General features: G+C 47.5%; 5 protein-coding genes across 5 annotated transcripts; 3 read left to right on the top strand and 2 right to left on the bottom strand.

Annotated features, from left to right (window-relative positions):
- Positions 1 to 451: 451 nt before the first annotated feature.
- On the bottom strand, positions 452 to 3,483 carry F5891DRAFT_1235985 (glycoside hydrolase family 79 protein; the record flags this gene model as incomplete). The annotated part of the gene is made up of 12 exons (XM_041369636.1): positions 452 to 1,314; positions 1,368 to 1,422; positions 1,475 to 1,712; positions 1,769 to 1,810; positions 1,864 to 1,873; positions 1,928 to 2,243; positions 2,295 to 2,485; positions 2,537 to 2,584; positions 2,633 to 2,721; positions 2,771 to 2,858; positions 2,907 to 3,091; positions 3,186 to 3,483. The coding sequence occupies 12 exons, from the start codon at positions 3,481 to 3,483 to the stop codon at positions 913 to 915; spliced, it is 1,962 nt and encodes a 653-aa protein (XP_041224456.1). The 3' UTR covers positions 452 to 912.
- A 918-nt stretch (positions 3,484 to 4,401) lies between these two features.
- On the top strand, positions 4,402 to 7,154 carry F5891DRAFT_954931 (peroxisomal oxidase; the record flags this gene model as incomplete). The annotated part of the gene is made up of 15 exons (XM_041375287.1): positions 4,402 to 4,510; positions 4,561 to 4,639; positions 4,684 to 4,838; positions 4,891 to 4,975; positions 5,030 to 5,268; positions 5,318 to 5,377; positions 5,430 to 5,569; positions 5,622 to 5,641; positions 5,696 to 5,730; positions 5,779 to 5,936; positions 5,991 to 6,202; positions 6,250 to 6,649; positions 6,702 to 6,886; positions 6,937 to 7,033; positions 7,080 to 7,154. 15 exons carry the CDS (start codon positions 4,402 to 4,404, stop codon positions 7,152 to 7,154), a joined length of 2,049 nt encoding a protein of 682 aa, XP_041224455.1.
- Positions 7,155 to 8,437: 1,283 nt separating this feature from the next.
- On the bottom strand, positions 8,438 to 11,616 carry F5891DRAFT_1111424 (uncharacterized protein). Its single transcript, XM_041363724.1, has 4 exons — positions 10,933 to 11,616; positions 10,566 to 10,874; positions 8,850 to 10,380; positions 8,438 to 8,800 (listed from the first exon to the last, which is right to left on the bottom strand). Exons 1-4 carry the CDS (start codon positions 11,602 to 11,604, stop codon positions 8,445 to 8,447), a joined length of 2,868 nt encoding a protein of 955 aa, XP_041224454.1. The 5' UTR covers positions 11,605 to 11,616; the 3' UTR covers positions 8,438 to 8,444.
- Positions 11,617 to 12,387: 771 nt separating this feature from the next.
- On the top strand, positions 12,388 to 14,832 carry F5891DRAFT_1173974 (uncharacterized protein; the record flags this gene model as incomplete). Its single annotated transcript, XM_041365644.1, has 9 exons — positions 12,388 to 12,514; positions 12,663 to 12,860; positions 12,904 to 13,115; positions 13,181 to 13,477; positions 13,543 to 13,893; positions 13,943 to 14,092; positions 14,152 to 14,331; positions 14,391 to 14,572; positions 14,632 to 14,832. The coding sequence occupies 9 exons, from the start codon at positions 12,388 to 12,390 to the stop codon at positions 14,711 to 14,713; spliced, it is 1,779 nt and encodes a 592-aa protein (XP_041224453.1). The 3' UTR covers positions 14,714 to 14,832.
- A 1,179-nt stretch (positions 14,833 to 16,011) lies between these two features.
- On the top strand, positions 16,012 to 16,787 carry F5891DRAFT_981532 (uncharacterized protein; the record flags this gene model as incomplete). The annotated part of the gene is made up of 5 exons (XM_041377121.1): positions 16,012 to 16,127; positions 16,200 to 16,255; positions 16,305 to 16,405; positions 16,431 to 16,616; positions 16,671 to 16,787. The coding sequence occupies 5 exons, from the start codon at positions 16,012 to 16,014 to the stop codon at positions 16,785 to 16,787; spliced, it is 576 nt and encodes a 191-aa protein (XP_041224452.1).
- Between the last annotated feature and the right edge of the window lie 1,804 nt (positions 16,788 to 18,591).

The following is an 18,591-nucleotide window of genomic DNA, read 5'->3' as shown; positions in this document are numbered from 1 at the left end:
AAATTTAATGTCCGACATCGGCAGCTACGGCAGGTGACACTGAATCGTGATTTTTGCTGCTGTCACGCTGAAAACACGATCTCTACCATTTCTCAACATATTTGTTTTATTTCACTTGGGATATGATAGTATAGTATATAGAACATACCCAGTGAAGTAGCTAAGCAATTACTTCACGATTGAGTGCTGTAGACAAAAATCACGAAATAGTGGACCGTAACGAATAAACCGTAACCCATAGTATTCGATCGCCATGCAAACTTTGACCCTGGCCGGGGCTCGCTCCGGGTAACACGAAAGATCCCTCCGCTTTCAAGGTCAATGATGCATTGCAGTTTTCAACTTGCATACCTGGTCGTGAACGAGCTGAATATTGCAAGACGAGGGTGATGCTCTCTGCTTATTGATCAAGAGGCCCGTGAAAAGGCGATCAACGCACGTTTAACCCGATGCATGGCTCGCCAGAAAACATGAACATGAAAAGTTACCTCCGACTACAGAAAGATCGCAGTGGCCTCAACCCACTTGAGCCTCCAGTGAGCGACAAATTTTCGGGACTTCATTGAACTTTGTGATCCAAATTGCCTTGAAAGTCAGTTCAGTTGTGATATTAGTAGATGCAGTAGTACACGAGTGATGGACAAAAAGATGGTGAGTATGATTAGCGTGTGGGATAGATGCAGGCCCAAGATCCAAGTGGTCCAAAGGTAGGATTAGTGCAAGGAGTATATGTACGCAGGTCAAAGATCCAAGTAGCCCCCAAAATACTACAAGGATGTCATATAGACACAGCAGTGACAATGATCATTTCTGGGATATATGTCCATGTGAATCAGTTCCGATGCAAGTGCAGGTAAACGGACGAATAAAGTCCCTGACCCACTGAACCCCGAATGAAAGATTCGAAAATGTTCATCGCATGAGGGCCAGACGCCCGATCATAAGAGCACCAGCCATGACACCGACCAGGCTAGGCAGCGCTTGCGCGAATCCCAGAGCGTTGCTCATCTGGCGACCTTTGCTCGTGCCCGCTAGGGCGTTGGCGAATCCTTTCTCACCGTTCGAGGTAGCCAGAACGGAGGGGTCAATAGTGATGGTTGGTCCGCCATGGAGATTCGTATATGCGGTGGTTGGGAAGGTCATCGTTGAAGTCTGGTCGGACTCGGACAGCGCATTATTGGTGAGGAATACAAGGGCGAAACCAGGAGCAGGTACTTTGACCCGACATACGTTATTAGTCTGGTCACATGGAATAGTCTGTATGTCGAGTGTGCCATTAAGTCGTCCGTCTGATGAGAATGGGCCGCCGAAGGTCTGAGGAATAATCAGTCTAGGCGATCAATACGGAAAATTCATGTTGTGCACACCTGTCCAGCCCACGTGAAGTTATATAGTTCAGAGACAGATGGAGCCAGGAGGTATCTGAGTGAGCGTTAGGAAACAATAAATTCATGACAATTAGGGAATCACTCACTTGACTTGTACTTGAGCAGGCACTGTCCCCCCGATCGAAATACTCGCGGTATAATCACTATCGCCATCCGGATCCGTGACGAAGTTAGTCAGTGCAACACGGACTGGCTGGCCATTTTCGTAAATCGCGTAACCCGGAGTGTAGTCATTTCCATCATTTGCCTGCAGATCCAGGACTTGTGCGATATTGGAGGAACCCAGTGCTTCTGCGACTACTAAAGCCGAGTAATAGACCGGACCTGCGATGGGAGCTTGATTGGTATTCAATGGAAAAATTATGCAAGGTAGCTCGTACCAATGGTCCACTGTTGATACGTCGACTGGTTTCTCACAGGCGCTAAGAAGAAAGTTTTAAAAAATCACCATCCAGATAGGACGGTTATCACGAACGTGTAAAGGGCTGTAGAGGACAATGGTTAGAAGTGGATGACGGCAGGATTCGAGTTGAACGTACATTGTAATATACGCTCTGTCCACCGACATGGAAAAGCACAGTTGAGAAGTTGCTGTATGCTAGTTGGAGAGCATAGTCAATTCCCCACAGGGCGGCCCCGAAGCTGTCGCTTAACCCGGGAAAACCTCCGCAAGATGCCGTATTGGTTTCCGACATTATGAAGGGCTTTCCAACGGATTGCGCATAGGCAGGAGCACCGGGGAACTCGGCAACAATGCTCTTTCCGGCTTGGTGCGTCAGGAAGGTCGGGAACATCTCTTGGCCACTGCGTGGGGTTCCTATACCGAACTGGGCGTAACAGTTATCGGTGGGATACCTTTACGATTGTGAGCCAGAAGGCGATGATAATGAATAATCCGTGATTCACCTTTCAACACCCAGCGCAGCGAGGTTTTGGTTATAGTCTGTTGCGAACCCGGTTTCCCAGATATCTGTTGGGCTCCACACGCCAGCCAAGTTGGGGCCAATGAGCAAATTTTTGTTGGGAATATTAGAGTCCGCGTTCATGGCGTCGATGAGAAGACCGAATTCATTCGTGTAATCCTGAGGGCTATAAGACTGCAAAAAAGTTAGCAATGAATACGGAGTCAGGCTAAAAAAAACCCCTACATCCGGCCGATGACCGTGCCTTGAGTAAAGATCAGGTTCATTGCCGCCCTAAAGCAAAAGTCAGAGACTGTCGTATTATAAGTTGGGTTTCCTGACCTGTAGACCAATCAGATAATTTCCAAGCATCGCCTCTCCGACTTCGGCGATCTGCAAACGCCAATGCTGAGTGTCATTGAACGGCACACCTGCGCAAGAAGGTCAGTAATAACAAGAGTATTATCACGCGTCGCATACCCATGTACCAATAGACGTTGGTGAGTGCAGATATCTCGGCCATCATTTTGATGATCTCGTTTGTGAAGACGAGGGGCGGCGTTGCCGTCTTGGGGGTGTTCAGCCTCAAAATAATCGAGTAAAAAAAAGCACTTACGGGGTTGGTGATGCCTGCGTAGTCCTTCTCGAGAGCTGCACCGTCCGGGGTACTGGCCACTAGGGTAGCGGTCTCTTGAGTATTACCACCGACACGAACCCTAACGCTGCCCCCGCGTTGTCGTAGGTTGGCCATAAGGTTGAGAAACGGGACTTGGAGGAAAGAACTGGAAATTGGGGTAAATGCTATAGTCCTTAGTAGTAAATGAATTAGTTACCTGTTCAGCCCGACTACAAGACATGTTTAGTGGATACGCATGCGAGTGAACAAGATACTTACGGACTTGCGTCGTAACACTAAACTCTATACTGAAGCCAAAGAATGAGCCTTGTTGTTGAATTGAAACTCCCGAGACATCTCCGGTCTGCAGGTCCACGTTGAACTGAGTGGGTGGGGGTGGATTAGGCGGGGGTGGAGGTTGTAATACCGTTCGGTCGTATGAAGCTGACCCCGTGTATGAGGCAGAGGCAGCCGTCGTAGTTCCAAATGGTGACTGGACATGCGGGCCATAGGCAGTGACAGCTGCCCGAACGAGGCCAAAGGAAAAGAATAACGAATGGACGAGGAGAAGATGCATTTCGACGAAATGACTAGAGTGACAAAAAAATGCATCAGCTACTTGTAGATCAGTTAGTAAGTGTGGAGGAGTACCAGTTCCTCTAGATGGCGATTCCACACCACACCGTTGGAAGGAGTTGGAAGGTTGAAAACCAAGGTGCTCCCGAAAACTATGACTGTAACTTATACCATTATTGCAGCATTTACATAAATCTCGAAATAAGCGACCATCTTCTAGCCGCTCACGGCAGAGCCCGCCACGGAATCAGATAAGGTCGATTCAAGACTCGAATCGATTCGTTGACTCGAATAATAGTAGTAATATGAGCAAAAAACCCAAGGATTTCGCAGCAAGTGGAAGACATGGTCGATGTAGTTAATTAACCAAGATCGCAGAGCACGCAGGTACAAACAGCCGAGCTAGCTGAGAACCGTGCGAACAGATGCGTTACGCCGGGCACTAGTAGTAGTGGCATTAGTGCGGCAATAGTCTATGGACGACACTCATACATTCGCCTGAAGTCGGTGATAATGTGTTGGGTTGGTCCAAGCGTCGGGACGGGGAGCCGCTATGTAGGGAAACCTGCTTACGAGTTGAGAAATTCATTTGATGTTTACACTACACGAACGGCATCGATGACTTGCATCGATATCTACTGATGGAATTACGGTGCGTAATGACTTCAGGGGTGGAAGGAATATTCTACTGGAAATTGTACGAGCCACGTCGAACAGCGAGCGCCACGTCGAACAGCTTGACGTCGTTGCCAGATGAGAGGAAAAATACGTCCGTGCCGAGTTACGGTACCGAAGTCCGTACTAGTATTACTGTTGTTAACGGTGACTGCGCCGGTAATTCGAAGATCACGAGCTCTCGTACCTTTGTCGTATAACGTTCGGGTCACTCATATCCTCTAATCTTGCCAGCACAAAGACAATGGCGCCTAGACCAAGAGTCGATGTCAACCAACAGACAGCTGCTGATATGAATGCAGCACGTTCACAAACCTCAATCAGCGTCCAGACTGTCAGAAACTATCTATATGGTAAACACTCTAGGACATCCTAGTTCTTGTAACGCCCTAACTTCTCTCAGGTGGGCAGAAAGTGTGGGATCTGCGTCAACGCCTGGAAAAGATTCTTGTGCAAGAACCATTATTTGACAAACAGCACAGGTAGGTGCCAGTCATCTTGTCTTTCGTACTTCTTATTCTCTCAGGGACTTTCTAGGCCGGACAGATCAACATATCAGAGCTGCCTCAATCGTAAATAGGCTGACTGAGTTACAAAGAATCCATGGCTGGTCTCAAGAAGAATACAATACAGCCTCGTCACTTCTTTCGGAAGTAGTATCAATCCAACTACATGACGTTGGTATGCAGACTTATATCCTTCACGCAGACCACACACTCATAAATTTGTGTAGCATTCCAGCCGGTCTTCCTCGGTCAAGGATCTCCCGCATTGATGGAAAACTATTGGGACTTGGTGCATGAGAAGGGCATTCAAGGGTATGTTGGCTTCAAGTCGTTTTCTCCTGAACTACACTCACTAGGAAGCTTCAGGTGTTATATGCAAACAGAACTCGGTCACGGTACAAATGTAGCTCGTCTAGAAACTACTTCGACGTATATCCCGGAAACTCAAGAGTTCGAATTAAACTCTCCCAGTCTTACGAGTACTAAATGGTGGATCGGTGCTCTGGGAAAGTCCGCAACTCATGGTGCTGTCCAGGCAAAGTTGATCTTGCCGGATGGGAAGGATATGGGACCTCACCTTTTCTTCGTGCAGCTGCGCTCACTAGGTTCGCCTGGGCGTCGCCTATTTTATAGCGGCACTGAATGCTTTTGCAGAGGACCACAAACCTCTCCGAGGAATCACTGTTGGCGACATTGGTCCAAAGGCCTCGGGAGGTAAGTGAAATCTGAAGCCATTTTGATGCCTTGTTTGACGTATTCTCTTCAGGCATGGCTGCACAAGACCAAGGCTTCGCGATATTTGATCACGTACGGATACCCAGGACAAACATGTTCTCGAAGTTTGCCGAGGTCACGATAGAGGGTAGTTATATCCAACCTCCTCACGCAAAACTCAGCTATGGAGGAGTAACTCTCTTCAATTCGCCCTGATATTGATATTACTGACACGATGTACCAGATGATGTATATCAGGGCAACGTCTGTCAATTCTCTGCGCTTCTGCTCAACAGTACTAACAATATAGCATCCCAGCATGATACCGTCGGCCGGATGGACCATAGCCAAAGGTAGAGCTCTAAGCATCCAGTGTAATCCCAATTGTAATCCTCTTCCAGCTGCAACAGTTGCTATTCGTTACACGACTGTCCGGAGACAGGGCGAACTAGATGCCAAGGGACTCGAGCGTCAAGTCTTGACATACCCTTCAACATACTACCGCTTGTTGCCCATCCTATCTAGGGCATTTGTATTTATTGAGCTCGGGAGGTACACGGTTCGTTTTACTTCTTTATTCGTTGGTCCAAGTACTCACCTCCGCGATGGTCAGATCAAAGCGTTGACTCAGATGCAAGAGCGGCTTGCAAGTCGGGACACTTCCCTTCTTCCAGAGATGCATGCTCTCTTGTGTGGCTTAAAAGTCTTTGTCACTACACAAGGAATTATTGATATTGAAACCGCTCGGCGTTCTATGGGTGGACATGGGTACAGTGCATTTGCTGGGCTAGGACGATTATACATTGAATACCTCCCCTCCGCAACGTGTGTTTTACCTTCTGAGCGTTAACTGACACTGAAGAGGCATCCAGGTTCGAAGGGGACAACTTTGTCCTGGACGGACAAGTAGTGCGTGCCGCCACAAAGCTATGCAAAGCTGTGCTTTCGTCAACCTCAGCTGTTGCCAATCTTCCCCTTCCATCGGCTTATCTGCGTCTCTTGTCCACGACCAGCGAGGCCCCTCCACAAGTCACTGCATCAACTTGGCATGATGTCCGCAGCGTTGTCCTTCTTCTAGAGTGGCGTGCTGCTCTTATGGTCAAGAATTTCACACAGACGCCAGCGAGTGGAGATGTCGATGCGAACGTCAATCAGCGCTTGGCCAGAGCTATAACAGAGGCTTTTGTCGCAGCACAGGTCGGTGAGATGATCAACAATCTCACCAATTTACCTTCGGAGGACGCGAGAGTCGTTGGCTGCCTTTATAGGCTGGTTCGTTGCTATCTTCGCCACCACAAACGTTCTGATCGTATCGCTTTCACAGTACTTACTAACGAGTGCTGAAAGTGCACTCGTGGACCTCCTTTCGGTTGGGTTGATTCGTCATACGGGTGCTGGCGATCCTACGCAAGATCTGCGTTTAGCCGTCAAAGCCCTTTGTCTTGAAGTCCTGCCCAATGCCATTGGTCTAACAGATGCTTTCGGCTTCTCGGATTGGTCCCTAGACAGGTACTTGCAAACTATATTCGTACAGTTGACGTACTGACTACGTTCGATAGCGCACTGGGAGTCTTCGATGGCCGCGTTTATGAGGCACTCTGGAAACGAGTGCAGATGGAGCCGATGAACAAGTATGAAGTTACTCCCGCTTATGCTGTAAGTCTTTGTTCGTTATTTGGTATCATTTACTCAGTCAACGTAGCCTTACATTCGACCCATGCTACAACGCGGGCAAGCTGCGGCTCAGCAGAAGATGAAGCTCAAAAGTAGACTCTGAAATTACCAATGATCATGATATGTTCAGAGCAGTAGGCATTCACGAGATGTACGTGTTCCTCCTTAAACACAACTCAGACGAGTAACTTGCGCACTCCAGGATGTTTAGTGGTGATGTAAGCTAGTATAACCTGAATCCATTCTTGGTTTTTTTGAATATCTGTCATTTTGTGGGGTATATTGACATGCCGCTGTTTCTTTATATTGAGTCAAATTACTCATAACGACCACTCAGTTCGGCACTGGAAGTAATTTCAAAGGCTGATGGTATCCAGATGCGTCGTGTTGGAGCTTGGATGTCGACGCGAAGCGGGAGATTGAATGTTTGGAATGTTACCACTACTATATATGACCGAATCCTCGTGTTCACCCTCTTTCCCCAGTCCGTTATCTGGGGATAGAGGGTGCGTCTCTTACTTCGTTTCTCGCCCGCCGTGCACTAACTTGTACCTAAGTCTGACTTAACGTTCAGTTCTAAAACGTCGTTCTCTGGCTGCTACGTATGATGAGAAGCGCGTGGGGCCCGGATCATACTACATATTATGGTCGTGATAGGCCTGCCTACGCTGGAGTGCAGATCGAGAACCAAACGATTGGCTATATCATATCTCCTCGGTATGTGTGACAGTTGCGTGCTTCGCTAGTTTTAAAAGGGGGTCGGTGCCAATGCTGGCTTCCGATTGGGAGAGCCCGGCTCACATCAGACGATGATAGCCTTCCTCTCGCACAACATCCTGCGCAAAGTCGTGAGACCCGCGGGCCTTGGGTGCTTTAGTGAAGATGTACTCAACCACCATCTAAACATCTTGCCTTGACTACTCAGTCCCTGCAGAGCCACTTATGGAAACAGCTACAACATATCACTATGATATCATGGTAACCTGCCGGGACAATGAGCTTTCTGAAAGTGGATGAACATTCTTGGGGTTGCAGCTACTCGCTCGCACTTCTTCGGTAAGGTCCGGACCGAGCTGTCATCTTGATTCTTACGACTAAATCATGACATGATGTTCTTCGTTCTTCTCCTTCGAGAATGGCATGCTGATATCATGACAGAACTGTACAAAAAGCGCAAGCAACAGGAGATATCGATGCGGGCGTCAATCAATGCTTGACCAAAGCCGCCATAACCGAAGATCTGGTCACCACGGAGGTCGGCGAGCTGATCGACGATCATCAGGGAAAACCTCCTTCACAAAATCAAGGTAATTTCACAAACTCGCATGAAAATACTGAGAATTCGGTAAATTATTTGTATTCAAAGGTATTTCAACAAATTTCATTGTAATGCTCAGACAAGTGTTAAATAAGCATGTCGGTCACTGAAGGGGTTTACAAAGAAGGTGGAACAGCACTCCAGAACAGTGCTACTCGTCCACTCACGAGGTGCCGCTACGCCGAAATTAGGTATAAGATGAATGCTCCTACAGATATCTGATATCTCAATGATGCTTGCCAGATGTTCTCCATGACGAATCAAGCGGGCAACTTTGTACAACCCATGGTGTGATTCCGGTTGCTGGAATGGAGTGAACCATTCCACATAGGCAAGGTGGGTGGGTGGTTGTGCAGGTCCAGCGCGGAATAACACATTCGAAGCTTGATTTGTTAGCGTAAAGACGACACGGACTTGCGCAACACGGTAACCTTCAGTGATCGAGTGAGATTAGTGACTAACATGTTCAATGCACCATACAAAACGCACCATCCACGCCTGTTGTCCCGCCGTCCCCTTCGTTGACCAAAACTGTGTCAAAACGCGCGGGGATCATATGCCCTCGCTTGTCCTCTTGTGATGGTTGACAATGGACAGAATCCACGGTGACACTCGAGTCCTGGATCCCCCGAGCATTGATTGAGTTGAATTTGATCCTGTGGAACGTAGCCACAGTATCAAAGGGAATAATGATGTGAGCGGCCTCGCGTTCGAGTTGTGCTGCAGACAAACCAGGTTGATTTCTCCCGACGACGTAACGAGCCAAAGCTTCAGTGAAAAATGTGGCGCCATACTCCCGCACAATGCGGTCCAACTGGACACGCTTGATGGTCGGGTGTTTAGTCATCTTGATTGCGCGACGATAATCCATGTCTGGAGGTATGATTTCTTGCGGGGCAATATCACCAACGAGACGCCATTGGACAAAGTTGTCGTGCCATAGAATCTTCTCCCGTCTTTCGAGCCAGAGTGTCATTTGAGTGTACTCGTCTTTATGGTTGGTAGCCCTATAGGCATCCTTCGTGAGGTCGATGTGTAAACGTTCTGTGTACTCGGTGTTGTAGTTGTCAGTTGTACCATACGTTTTTATCATATGTACATAGTGACGGAAGCCGTGAAGCTTCGGAAGGTTGAAATTCGAGCGGATTCCAAGATCAAGGAAGATGTCCTTATTGTCGTGAAAGCGTGTTAAGGCATCATCGAGAAGTGCCAGTGTTTCGTCCGTATGACAAGGGTATTGCGCAAGGTACAGGAAATCAAGGATGGCACGAACAGCACGAGTAAGGCGAGCATTGTTGAGATTTCCAGGCAACCGTATGCCAATGACAATGCCGAGCAGGAAGCGACAGATTTGATTGTGCTCCGTTCCACTAACACGCGAGAGATTACTGATACCCTTGAGAAACAATCGGATATTATGGTTTGGGGGAAGTCTACGACAACGAGCATCAATTTCGGCTTCGCTATATGCCTCCTTGATCCACTCGATGAGGTGCTTTACAATACCCTGGTAGAGTTGATGTAACACGTCCGGCGTGATGGATTGGAATATATTAGCATGCGGGAGATCCAGCCAGAATGGTTTGTAGATGGGCTTAATGCCGCGCTCCTGGTATGCTTGTCTCCACAAGTCATAGTCCTCATCAACGAGCGACAATGCAGCGACAATTGCCTCGAGGTCTCGCAGCTTGACAGGAACATCAGGACTTCCCAACTCCTCATGCGGGACATCGCATTTTGGGCATTCTCCAGATTTTATCCCAGTTGTCAACAACTGTTCCGGGTAATCGGCGGAATAACATGCGACAATCGGATGTCCTCGACGCACAACTCCATCCCCACTAGCCATAGCAACACCATCCTTGCCGGGGACTCTCAGAGGCTCCAGAATGTGACGCACACAAGCATGAAATAAATTTGTGGCCGTTCGGCGCCTCGCAGCCTTGTTTGTGATATGTTCGAGTTTTGAGGTTGGTAGATAGGCCAGGAGAATCCACGCCCGTCGAGATGGCTTTCGACGGATCTCCTTCGGAATGTTGCCTATTGTCATATAGACAGGATAGGCAGATTTGTTCCTAAACATGGTGACCTGTGTCTTGTCGGAGGAAAGGATGATGGGTATGACTGTTGCGCCAGGTTTCTCTGCTTCGAGTTCTTTCTAAATGATATTGTGGTAAGTTCAATATGAATCAGAACGTTTTTCAAAAGACTCGCCTGCATGGACCACCACCACTTTCCTGTATGCATATCATGATACATTCGGATTGTTTTGTCAGCATCGACATAATGGCGTTCGGGAGTGTAGTTGAGGTGTTGCGAGAAATCCGGATCTGAATAAAGGGCTTTGACGCACTCCATGACGTCACGCGAGTACACGTCAAATGCTTCGTCTGCAACAATGATTTCTTCACGTTTGAAACGAGGTCGTCGGCATGGTAAGTGTCGGTCAATGATTTGATTGAGTTCACGGGTGTTTCGATACGAAAGACCTAAGGCATCATGAAGCTATAGAAACGTAGTTAAAAAGTTGGCCCATTCATGACCCAAGAAAATGAAGACTCACCCCTTCGACTGCAAGCAGCTCTGAAAAAGCAGTTGAGCCCGATCCACGAAGTTTTGCCCACTTTGCAACCTCGTAGTCTATGCAAGATGCGAAGGGAGCCCAAACATTGTCTGCGCCTTGCAGAGCATTGTTATAAGACTCGAAAGCGGTAGTGCCAGAGTTAAGTATTGGAGCACCTGCATGGCGCCGCGGAAATTTCTCAATAGTGGGCTGGCGACCAAGGGCTTTCTCCGCTTCTTGTCGTTCGGCTGCATGTGATTGTGGCAACATATCTGACTCCTCAAAAACATCAACGTCGATATCCTGCGGTACAGGATCTGCAGGGCGTTCCCACCCATTCTCAACCTCAACCTCTGCATTGTGATCCTCTTCCTCGCCATCAGAATCCAAAGGAGGCTCCGCCGCTGCAACTTCGTCATTATCATCTGGCCATTCCAGATCTTGTTCGTTGTAGTGGCCAAAATAGTCTCCTGTAAATTCCGTTAGATGACGAGGATCAACATTGTCATCTCCATCATCAAGACCGTCAGAATTCTCAACCTCAGGCTCTGACTGAGGAAAAAGACCAGAATGTTGTAATAGGGCTGCGCATGATGGATTCGTGGTCTTGGCTAGGTGATGGGAGTATCCAGCGTGCTCGAAGTTTTTGGTGCAACCTGGGCAAGTGATCATTTTGTTGGCAACAAAACAGGCGGTAGGTAGTGGTGGTAGGTAGGTAGGTAGTGATGGGTAGTAGAGAGACGGTGCAAACCTTACAGCGTGCTATCCAGTGTGAAGATTCACACACTGTGAACCGAGTTTGATTTGTTGCCTGGCAGTACAGGTTTCAAAAAGGTACAGGCTCCCTTCCTTAGCATGGAAGGGTACGAAGACGCGGCCAAAGACGCGGTTGTTTCAAAAAGGTATAGGCTCCCTTCCTTAGCATGGAAGGGTACGAAGACGCGGTTGTTTCAAAAAGGTACAGGCTCCCTTCCTTAGCATGGAAGGGTACGAAGACGCGGCCACACAACACGAATTTACTTGATATTTCAGAACAGGTTAGATTACGGTGACAGCACGGCAACAAACAAACGTACTAAAATGATGGTGGCACACTGTGAACCGAGTTGGATTTGTTGCCTGGCAGTACATGCTTCTGCCTGGACTCTCTGTCCATCAGCATGGGCTACACGTGCCTCAGCTTCTTTGATGATGCGGCGAGCTGAACCTGAGAGGGGAGGAGAGGGAGCACCATTCAAGTTGACGGTTGCAGCTTGAAATTCTGCTAGTAGACGCTCTGCTTGTTTTAGCCATTTCTGTAACCACACGTTAGATGAAAAAAAAACCAACGACCCTAGCGCTGGCACAGCACAGTAAAAAAACAGACCTGAAAATGAGAGTGGCCACCAATAAGTTTTCATAACCGTCTCAACCTTTCCCTTCCCAACTTCAGCTGAAGCAAACACTACTAGTAGTATGCCTCCGAGTCCCCATCTGTCTTCAACGCCGTCAGATATAGCCGCCCACAAGCGGAACGCCCAAAGAAAGGCCCAGGTGGCAAGTCAAGATTCCACTGGCAAAAAAACCGGCAATACAGAAGAGAGTGAGTACATCCATAGGCCAAGAAAAATGCGATGGACTCACAGTCATCACCAAGAACCACTGCAGCGGTCATCCAAAGTAAAGGCCTTAGAGCGAAAAAGTTAGTACAGGCAATTGGAGAAAGCAGTCATTGACACACCTTGTTTCAGTCTGGAATGAGACAACGACCAATACTCGTAAGCGCGCACCCACAGTAACTGCGCTACAATCAGTACCAGCCGCCAAGTTAGCGCGAAAGAATGAGACAACGACCAATACTCGTAAGCGCGCACCCACAGTAACTGCGCTACAATCAGTACCAGCCGCCAAGTTAGCGCGAAAGACACCTGCAGAAAAGTTAGACAATGGTTAGTAGTTGCTTAACAGATCAGTATGAGAGATACTCAACAGCGGATCAAGTCAACGGTCATGGTCAAAGTCAAGGCCGCGATAAGAAAAACAGCAAGCTGCCAAAGTCAGTCGCAGTGTCAATCGAAGATAACGACTCTGTCAGTGAATACGGAGAGAGTGATCATGACACCGACAAATCGGACGATAATGCGGAGGTTCCAGAAGACGATGATGAGGACTTAGTACCCTCCCAGAAGGAACTGATTAAAGAGGTGAGTCGTCACTTAGCTACCCAAAGTTGAGAATGATGAAAAAAATGACGCACCTTTTATTTAAGATTCCCTACATGATGCCTCCTCGTGCAGCTAGATCTGCCAGCGCACTATCGCAAACCAGCAAAACATTGTCGAATAGTGTTCGGATGACATCTAGCGGGGTTTCTGACGAGTCTGAGTCAGAGTTGCAGTTTGCTGACAAAGACACGGAGTCTGCCAGTGACCGCAGTGACAGTCAACGTTCCAAGGCAAGTTATGATTACCGCGAGCCTTCATCACTCACCAACTCGAAACCACAGCCAAGCAAGAAGAAGAAGAAGAAAAGGAGCAAAGTAGCAGAAGCACGTCAAGAAATTGAGGTGATGTGTTCTACTCTACTACGCTCCCATCACTCTGTCTTACTAATGAATATACTGTTTTCTAGAGGCCCAAATTCGCAGAGTCGCGGCAGCTAACAGACGAGGCACTGCCAGCCTCCGCCGATAAGGAGTTGTCTGAACACTCCTTTACATGGCCTATATTCACAGATCTAGTCTACTCAGCCGATAGCTCGATCAACCTCAAGGCTCAGAATACTCGGATTCAGCAGGTGTTGAAGACTGCCATCTTTGAACTCAAGAAAGCCTCTATCTTCGACAACGCATTTCCCAACATCACTCAGAAGCGCAAGATGGCTCTCGATGCAGTTTATAATGCTGCCGGGAAGCATAAGGAATATGCGATAGCAAAGAGGATCAAGCATGACTTTGATTATGCGGTGGCTCTCGCTGGAGTGGTATGTACACTTCTTGTATGTTACTGGACATCACTGACATCCTCACAAGCCGGAGGGACGGCTTAGTTCCTTCCGTACTAATCTCAAGAAACTCGCGCATCAAATTGTGGTCTCTCGTTTTGGACTCAAGAAAGGCTGCGGTGACGAGGTAGACGACCTCATCAAGGGTCACAAGTATATTTTCCCAACCGACGCCAAGGTCTGTTCATTTTTTCGTTATCTATCTCTTCATTTATCTTATTCTTATCCACCACCCAGGGTAAGGTCCTTGGGGACCAACCGTTTTGTGACGAGTCTATGGTTGACTCCATCCGTTTATCTTTTTTCGATGGTGAGAACTCAATTGGTGTCCAGTCCTGTGACGATTTTGTCTCGGTCTTGGATGGAAACAACGAGCCCGAGCTACCTGTTGCTATGGTGTGTTTGATTGCAACGCTTGTAGGTGCCGCTCTTGATAATGTTTACTCTGTTTGCTCACTACATAATGTTCTCTGCAGATTTACTCGATATTGAAGGATTGGAGCAGCGGGAACCCACCCTCAGGCGCACAAGTCAAATCATTCAATTCCTCCTTCCACATCAGTGTTTACAACGCTCACCAAGCGACTCTCACACGCATCTTTAACGGTAGTCGAAAGAAGTACCATGTACTGATGGCGCGTCTCTACAAGGCAGTCAGGTATGTCTTGCTCACGCGCTATTTGTTATCGTCGTGTACTCTAACTAATTCAACATTAGTGCAGTAGAAAGCTCAGAGCCCGCTGGTTCATTGGACGCCGCTTGTGATTACCTTGATCTTGATGCAATGGGTGAAGATTAATCAACCTTCCGAGTCATTTGTACATACTGGTGCTTTTTCGAGTCTGCTGATCTTTTTGCCGTCTTTCGGTTGTGATATTCTCGTTTAATTCTAATATATTTGATGTTCGTGTGTCTTCACATTGTTTGAATTCAAGATAATTCAAGATAATCAATCAGCAAATTCAAAGGATTTCAAAGGAATTCAAAGGAATTTCGACTGGAGTTGAATAATCTCGTTTACTTTTATTTCAGCGGAATTCAGAGGAATTCTCTGAAATTACCTTGATTTCGTGAAGGAGGTTTTCCCTGATGATCTCAGCATGTGATCATCAGAGCCCAGTATTAGGGTTGTCGCTGCCCTTATGGGCCTCAGTTAGTCATTATCTTCATCACCGTTCTTATTGATAGCATCACTCTTCTAGCACTTACTGATATCGTTCTTGTGGGTCTTCCGTCCGCGACGGATTCCGGTGATCGTACACGCCGCACGGGATCACCGTCTATTCAATGGTAGAAGTTCTAAGCTCTGCACATGGGATCACTGTCTATTCAATGGTGGAAGTTTCGAAGTTCTGCACACATAATGTGATTGAACCAACGAATGTTTTGGCTTTTCAGACTGGTGTCAAAGCTTGTGGCTTCAGTCGAGCAATTTTCTGGCTGGAATGAAGGAATCGGGGTCCCACGGTATTTATGTGAGTCGCGCGTACACCTAAACTAGCTTTCTCAACACTGATCTGATTCTTTGTCTGAGTTGTTTATAACCTACGGCCGCTGGCCCGGGGGCGGAAACCCTACTTCACGACCAAGCCCTGAATCTGTTATCCATGAATGCGGATAGCAGCTGATCGGATAGTTCATTCCCTCTGAATCGGATAGTTGAAGGTATAGGGTGTTCTAAATCCAGAAGGGCGAGCTGTTACAAGAGTTCAGGCTCATCAGTATCCCCCTGATAAGAGCTTTTACTGGATCGATACTGCCGTCTCCCTAGCATCCCCCTACTCAAGCTGACAGAACCATATACTCGGGGACAGCTGACTGCCGCGGGTGCAATGGATGTAGTTTGCTTAGCAGCGCTCGCTTCTATGCTGTCTTCGCTGATCACCTGTTGATTATATCTTTGTCATTCTCACACGGACCGAGTTATTAAAAGTGGCGTCCAAGAGCCGTCCGCACTGCTGAGTTATCACGAGACTTTCTCCGATGATATCACCCTGGATAACACAAGTCCCAAGAAAGTTTGAAATTCATTGACCAAGGTATTTATACCTAAGGACCGTTGTAAAGACCACTTATCCCAAAGTTTTACTCGCATCTATGCCTATCCCAACTAGCGAACTCGTCATTTTTGACACTACAGAAGCGATTCGTAAGGACCGCTCAATCTTGAAACCTGCATTCGAGCTAGTTTCAAAGTCTAGTGGTATCCAGATGTGCGTATTGCTCTCCTGGTGGTATACATCACCGGTGATACAGGCGCCTTGATCAAACTATTATTGCAACAGACCTGCCTACGTTGGAATCCAGATCGAGAATCCTGCTAAAGGCTATGTCTTCATGAGTATGTTTTACATATTTCATTAGGTCTTGAAATAACTCCCTTGTCTCAGACTGGGATAGCCTAGCACACCATCAAGCGATGCTGGCTTCCCCCTCGTACCCGAACCTGCTCGAAGCCCTGAAACCCTGCATATGGGGGTTGGTCGAAGATGTACCATGTGATTTTTAATGCTCAGCCCGTCGCAGTCAAGCAGCCTGTCACGGAAGTTCTCCTCCTTACCATCAAGAACCCCAGTAATCGCACAGAGGTGTTTGATATCCTCACCAAGTTCTCGGACTCGACTAAGAAGATGGCCGTGTTTGGTCCTACGCTGGAAGATAAGAATGTGATTATTTTCGTTGCTGGTTGGCGGAGCGTTGAGGTATGCGCGGAGATTGTTGACAATTCTAGACATACTGATGCCGTCGACTTCTAGGCTCATTGGGAGGCGGTCGCTAAGCCTGAGACGAAAGCTGCGCTTGAACGGTTGTACACTCTTGCCAACAAGGACCATCTATTCCACACCAGCTTCACCTCTTTCACGGGAAAGTAGGGTTTGTCTCTTGAGGATACTGAAGTCGAGTTCAAAGCATGTAATACTATATTATAAGTTTCTGTATCACAAATTTCTCATCAGTGACGGAATGCTGTGAGGGAAGGCATCGCAACGACCTGGAAAGCATACCCAGACCTTATAAGCCCAGACTCGGTATAAATTTAGGTAGAGTGTGGGGTAAAAGCCCAGATCAGAGGGAGGTGTACCGTGTGACACAGTAACATGATATGATCTATATCAAACTTTGAAATTCGAGAAGCTGGCACAAAGCGATCTGTACATATGACCACCGAGTCACCTCGGTTTTAGTGCTTCAGCAAATGAAAGTGTGAGAATTAGCAGTAATAACCTACATAACGCCGTCCCTGCATCAATTCCGTACCCCATAATAGCCTGCTTGCGCTTGCACTGGCAGGTCAGACCGGCCATATGCTGCTAGTATGCATTTCTTTAATTCTGTATTATATGAGTGACTTTTGCAGCAAATCGTTCTATAACCAATCAACGTTAACCGTGAAACGCCTCAGATTCAGACCATATATGACAATGGGAAGCTGATATACTCCGTGCACCAGTGACAACCCATGTAGGAGACTGTTATCCTTGCTCGTAGGCAGAAGGAAGGCACTTGTTCCTTCTATCAAAACAAAAATGGTAGCAGGTGTCGGCACATAGCACATGCGGTGCTATTGGGGTTATCAATGGTAGCTCATTCGAGCAAGACCAGCGCCGGTGAGGGCGCCTAGTGCATAAAGGCCATGCAAAGATCATACATCACGCATGCACTTACATAACGAACGCCATTGTGATACTATTGTTGGATTTCATGACCAAGCGCCCAGGACCCGAAATTCCCAGACTGCCGCCTACTGTCGCGACTCGCTCGTTGACTCGGAAAGTCGCTGAATGATTGCAGTGACAGATTACTGCGCACCGGGTCCATCCGGCGTTTCCGCTACATCGCATCACATTCTGTCATAGTCCAGGCGCAAACTGTTATCTAGCACAACTGTGCGATAGCCAGTTGCCCTGGTGCCCGAGTGACTTGTTAGACGACCTTTCGACTTCTCGGATAGGTCCGCTCGTGTAAACCTGGTACATCTGTGCGACTCGACATATCGATAACGTGCCAGGAGTTTTTATTATAGTATTGTACGATTCATACATTTGCACCTCTGTTCGAGCATTTGACTGTCATTTATATGATCACTGGTCAGTGGTGGCATATGCGAAGTTGCGGCTGAGCAGAAGATGTATCGATGAAGCTCAAAAACTCTGAATCTGATGGATCTGTTAAATCTGTATGGTATCTGCAGAGCACTGACTGTCCTTACCTGTGAGGTGTACGTTTTCCTCCCACATGTTCGGATGGATAGGATCTGAAATTCCGAATAGCAGCCTTGAGTTAAGTGACATGCACGTATGCCCTGTGTTCGCAGACTGGTGACCTGTTCGTACTATGTCGATAGACATGCTGGTCACGAGTCTGCTGTTCGTATAACATAAATATTGCTCAATATCTCACAGATACTTGTGTATTGAGCCTGAAAATTAGTAAACGCACCGATATTGATGACATCTGTGCTCATTAATGTAATCACTGGCTTGAGCCTTGGATCACTGTCTGTCGGATCCACGAATAGAGTTGTGGGCAGAACCATGCCATTCTGCCACATGACAGAGCGGAATCTCCTGGGTAGAACTACAGCTTCTTTACGATGCCTAAGTCTGGAGGCCGTCCTCTCAATTCCCTTGCTGAAAGTAGGTTTATAAAGCCGGCTTTACTACCGAGGATACCGTG

This window comes from Suillus fuscotomentosus, assembly GCF_016647785.1.
Source record: "Suillus fuscotomentosus strain FC203 chromosome Unknown F5891scaffold_36, whole genome shotgun sequence".
Lineage (NCBI taxonomy): Eukaryota > Fungi > Basidiomycota > Agaricomycetes > Boletales > Suillaceae > Suillus > Suillus fuscotomentosus.
This window is presented reverse-complemented; position numbering and strand designations above follow the sequence as displayed.

Bases quoted from the DNA above. Each gene is read 5' to 3' on its own strand.
- F5891DRAFT_1111424 (XM_041363724.1), bottom strand. From the start codon at position 11,604: ATGATCACTTGCCCAGGTTGCACCAAAAACTTCGAGCACGCTGGATAC. The intron at 10,875-10,932 runs GTGAGTCTTCAT...ACGTTTCTATAG, and splicing joins AGCTGCTTGCAGTCGAAGGG to CTTCATGATGCCTTAGGTCT. The intron at 10,381-10,565 runs GTTCTGATTCAT...ATCCGTCGAAAG, and splicing joins AGGCGAGTCTTTTGAAAAAC to CCATCTCGACGGGCGTGGAT.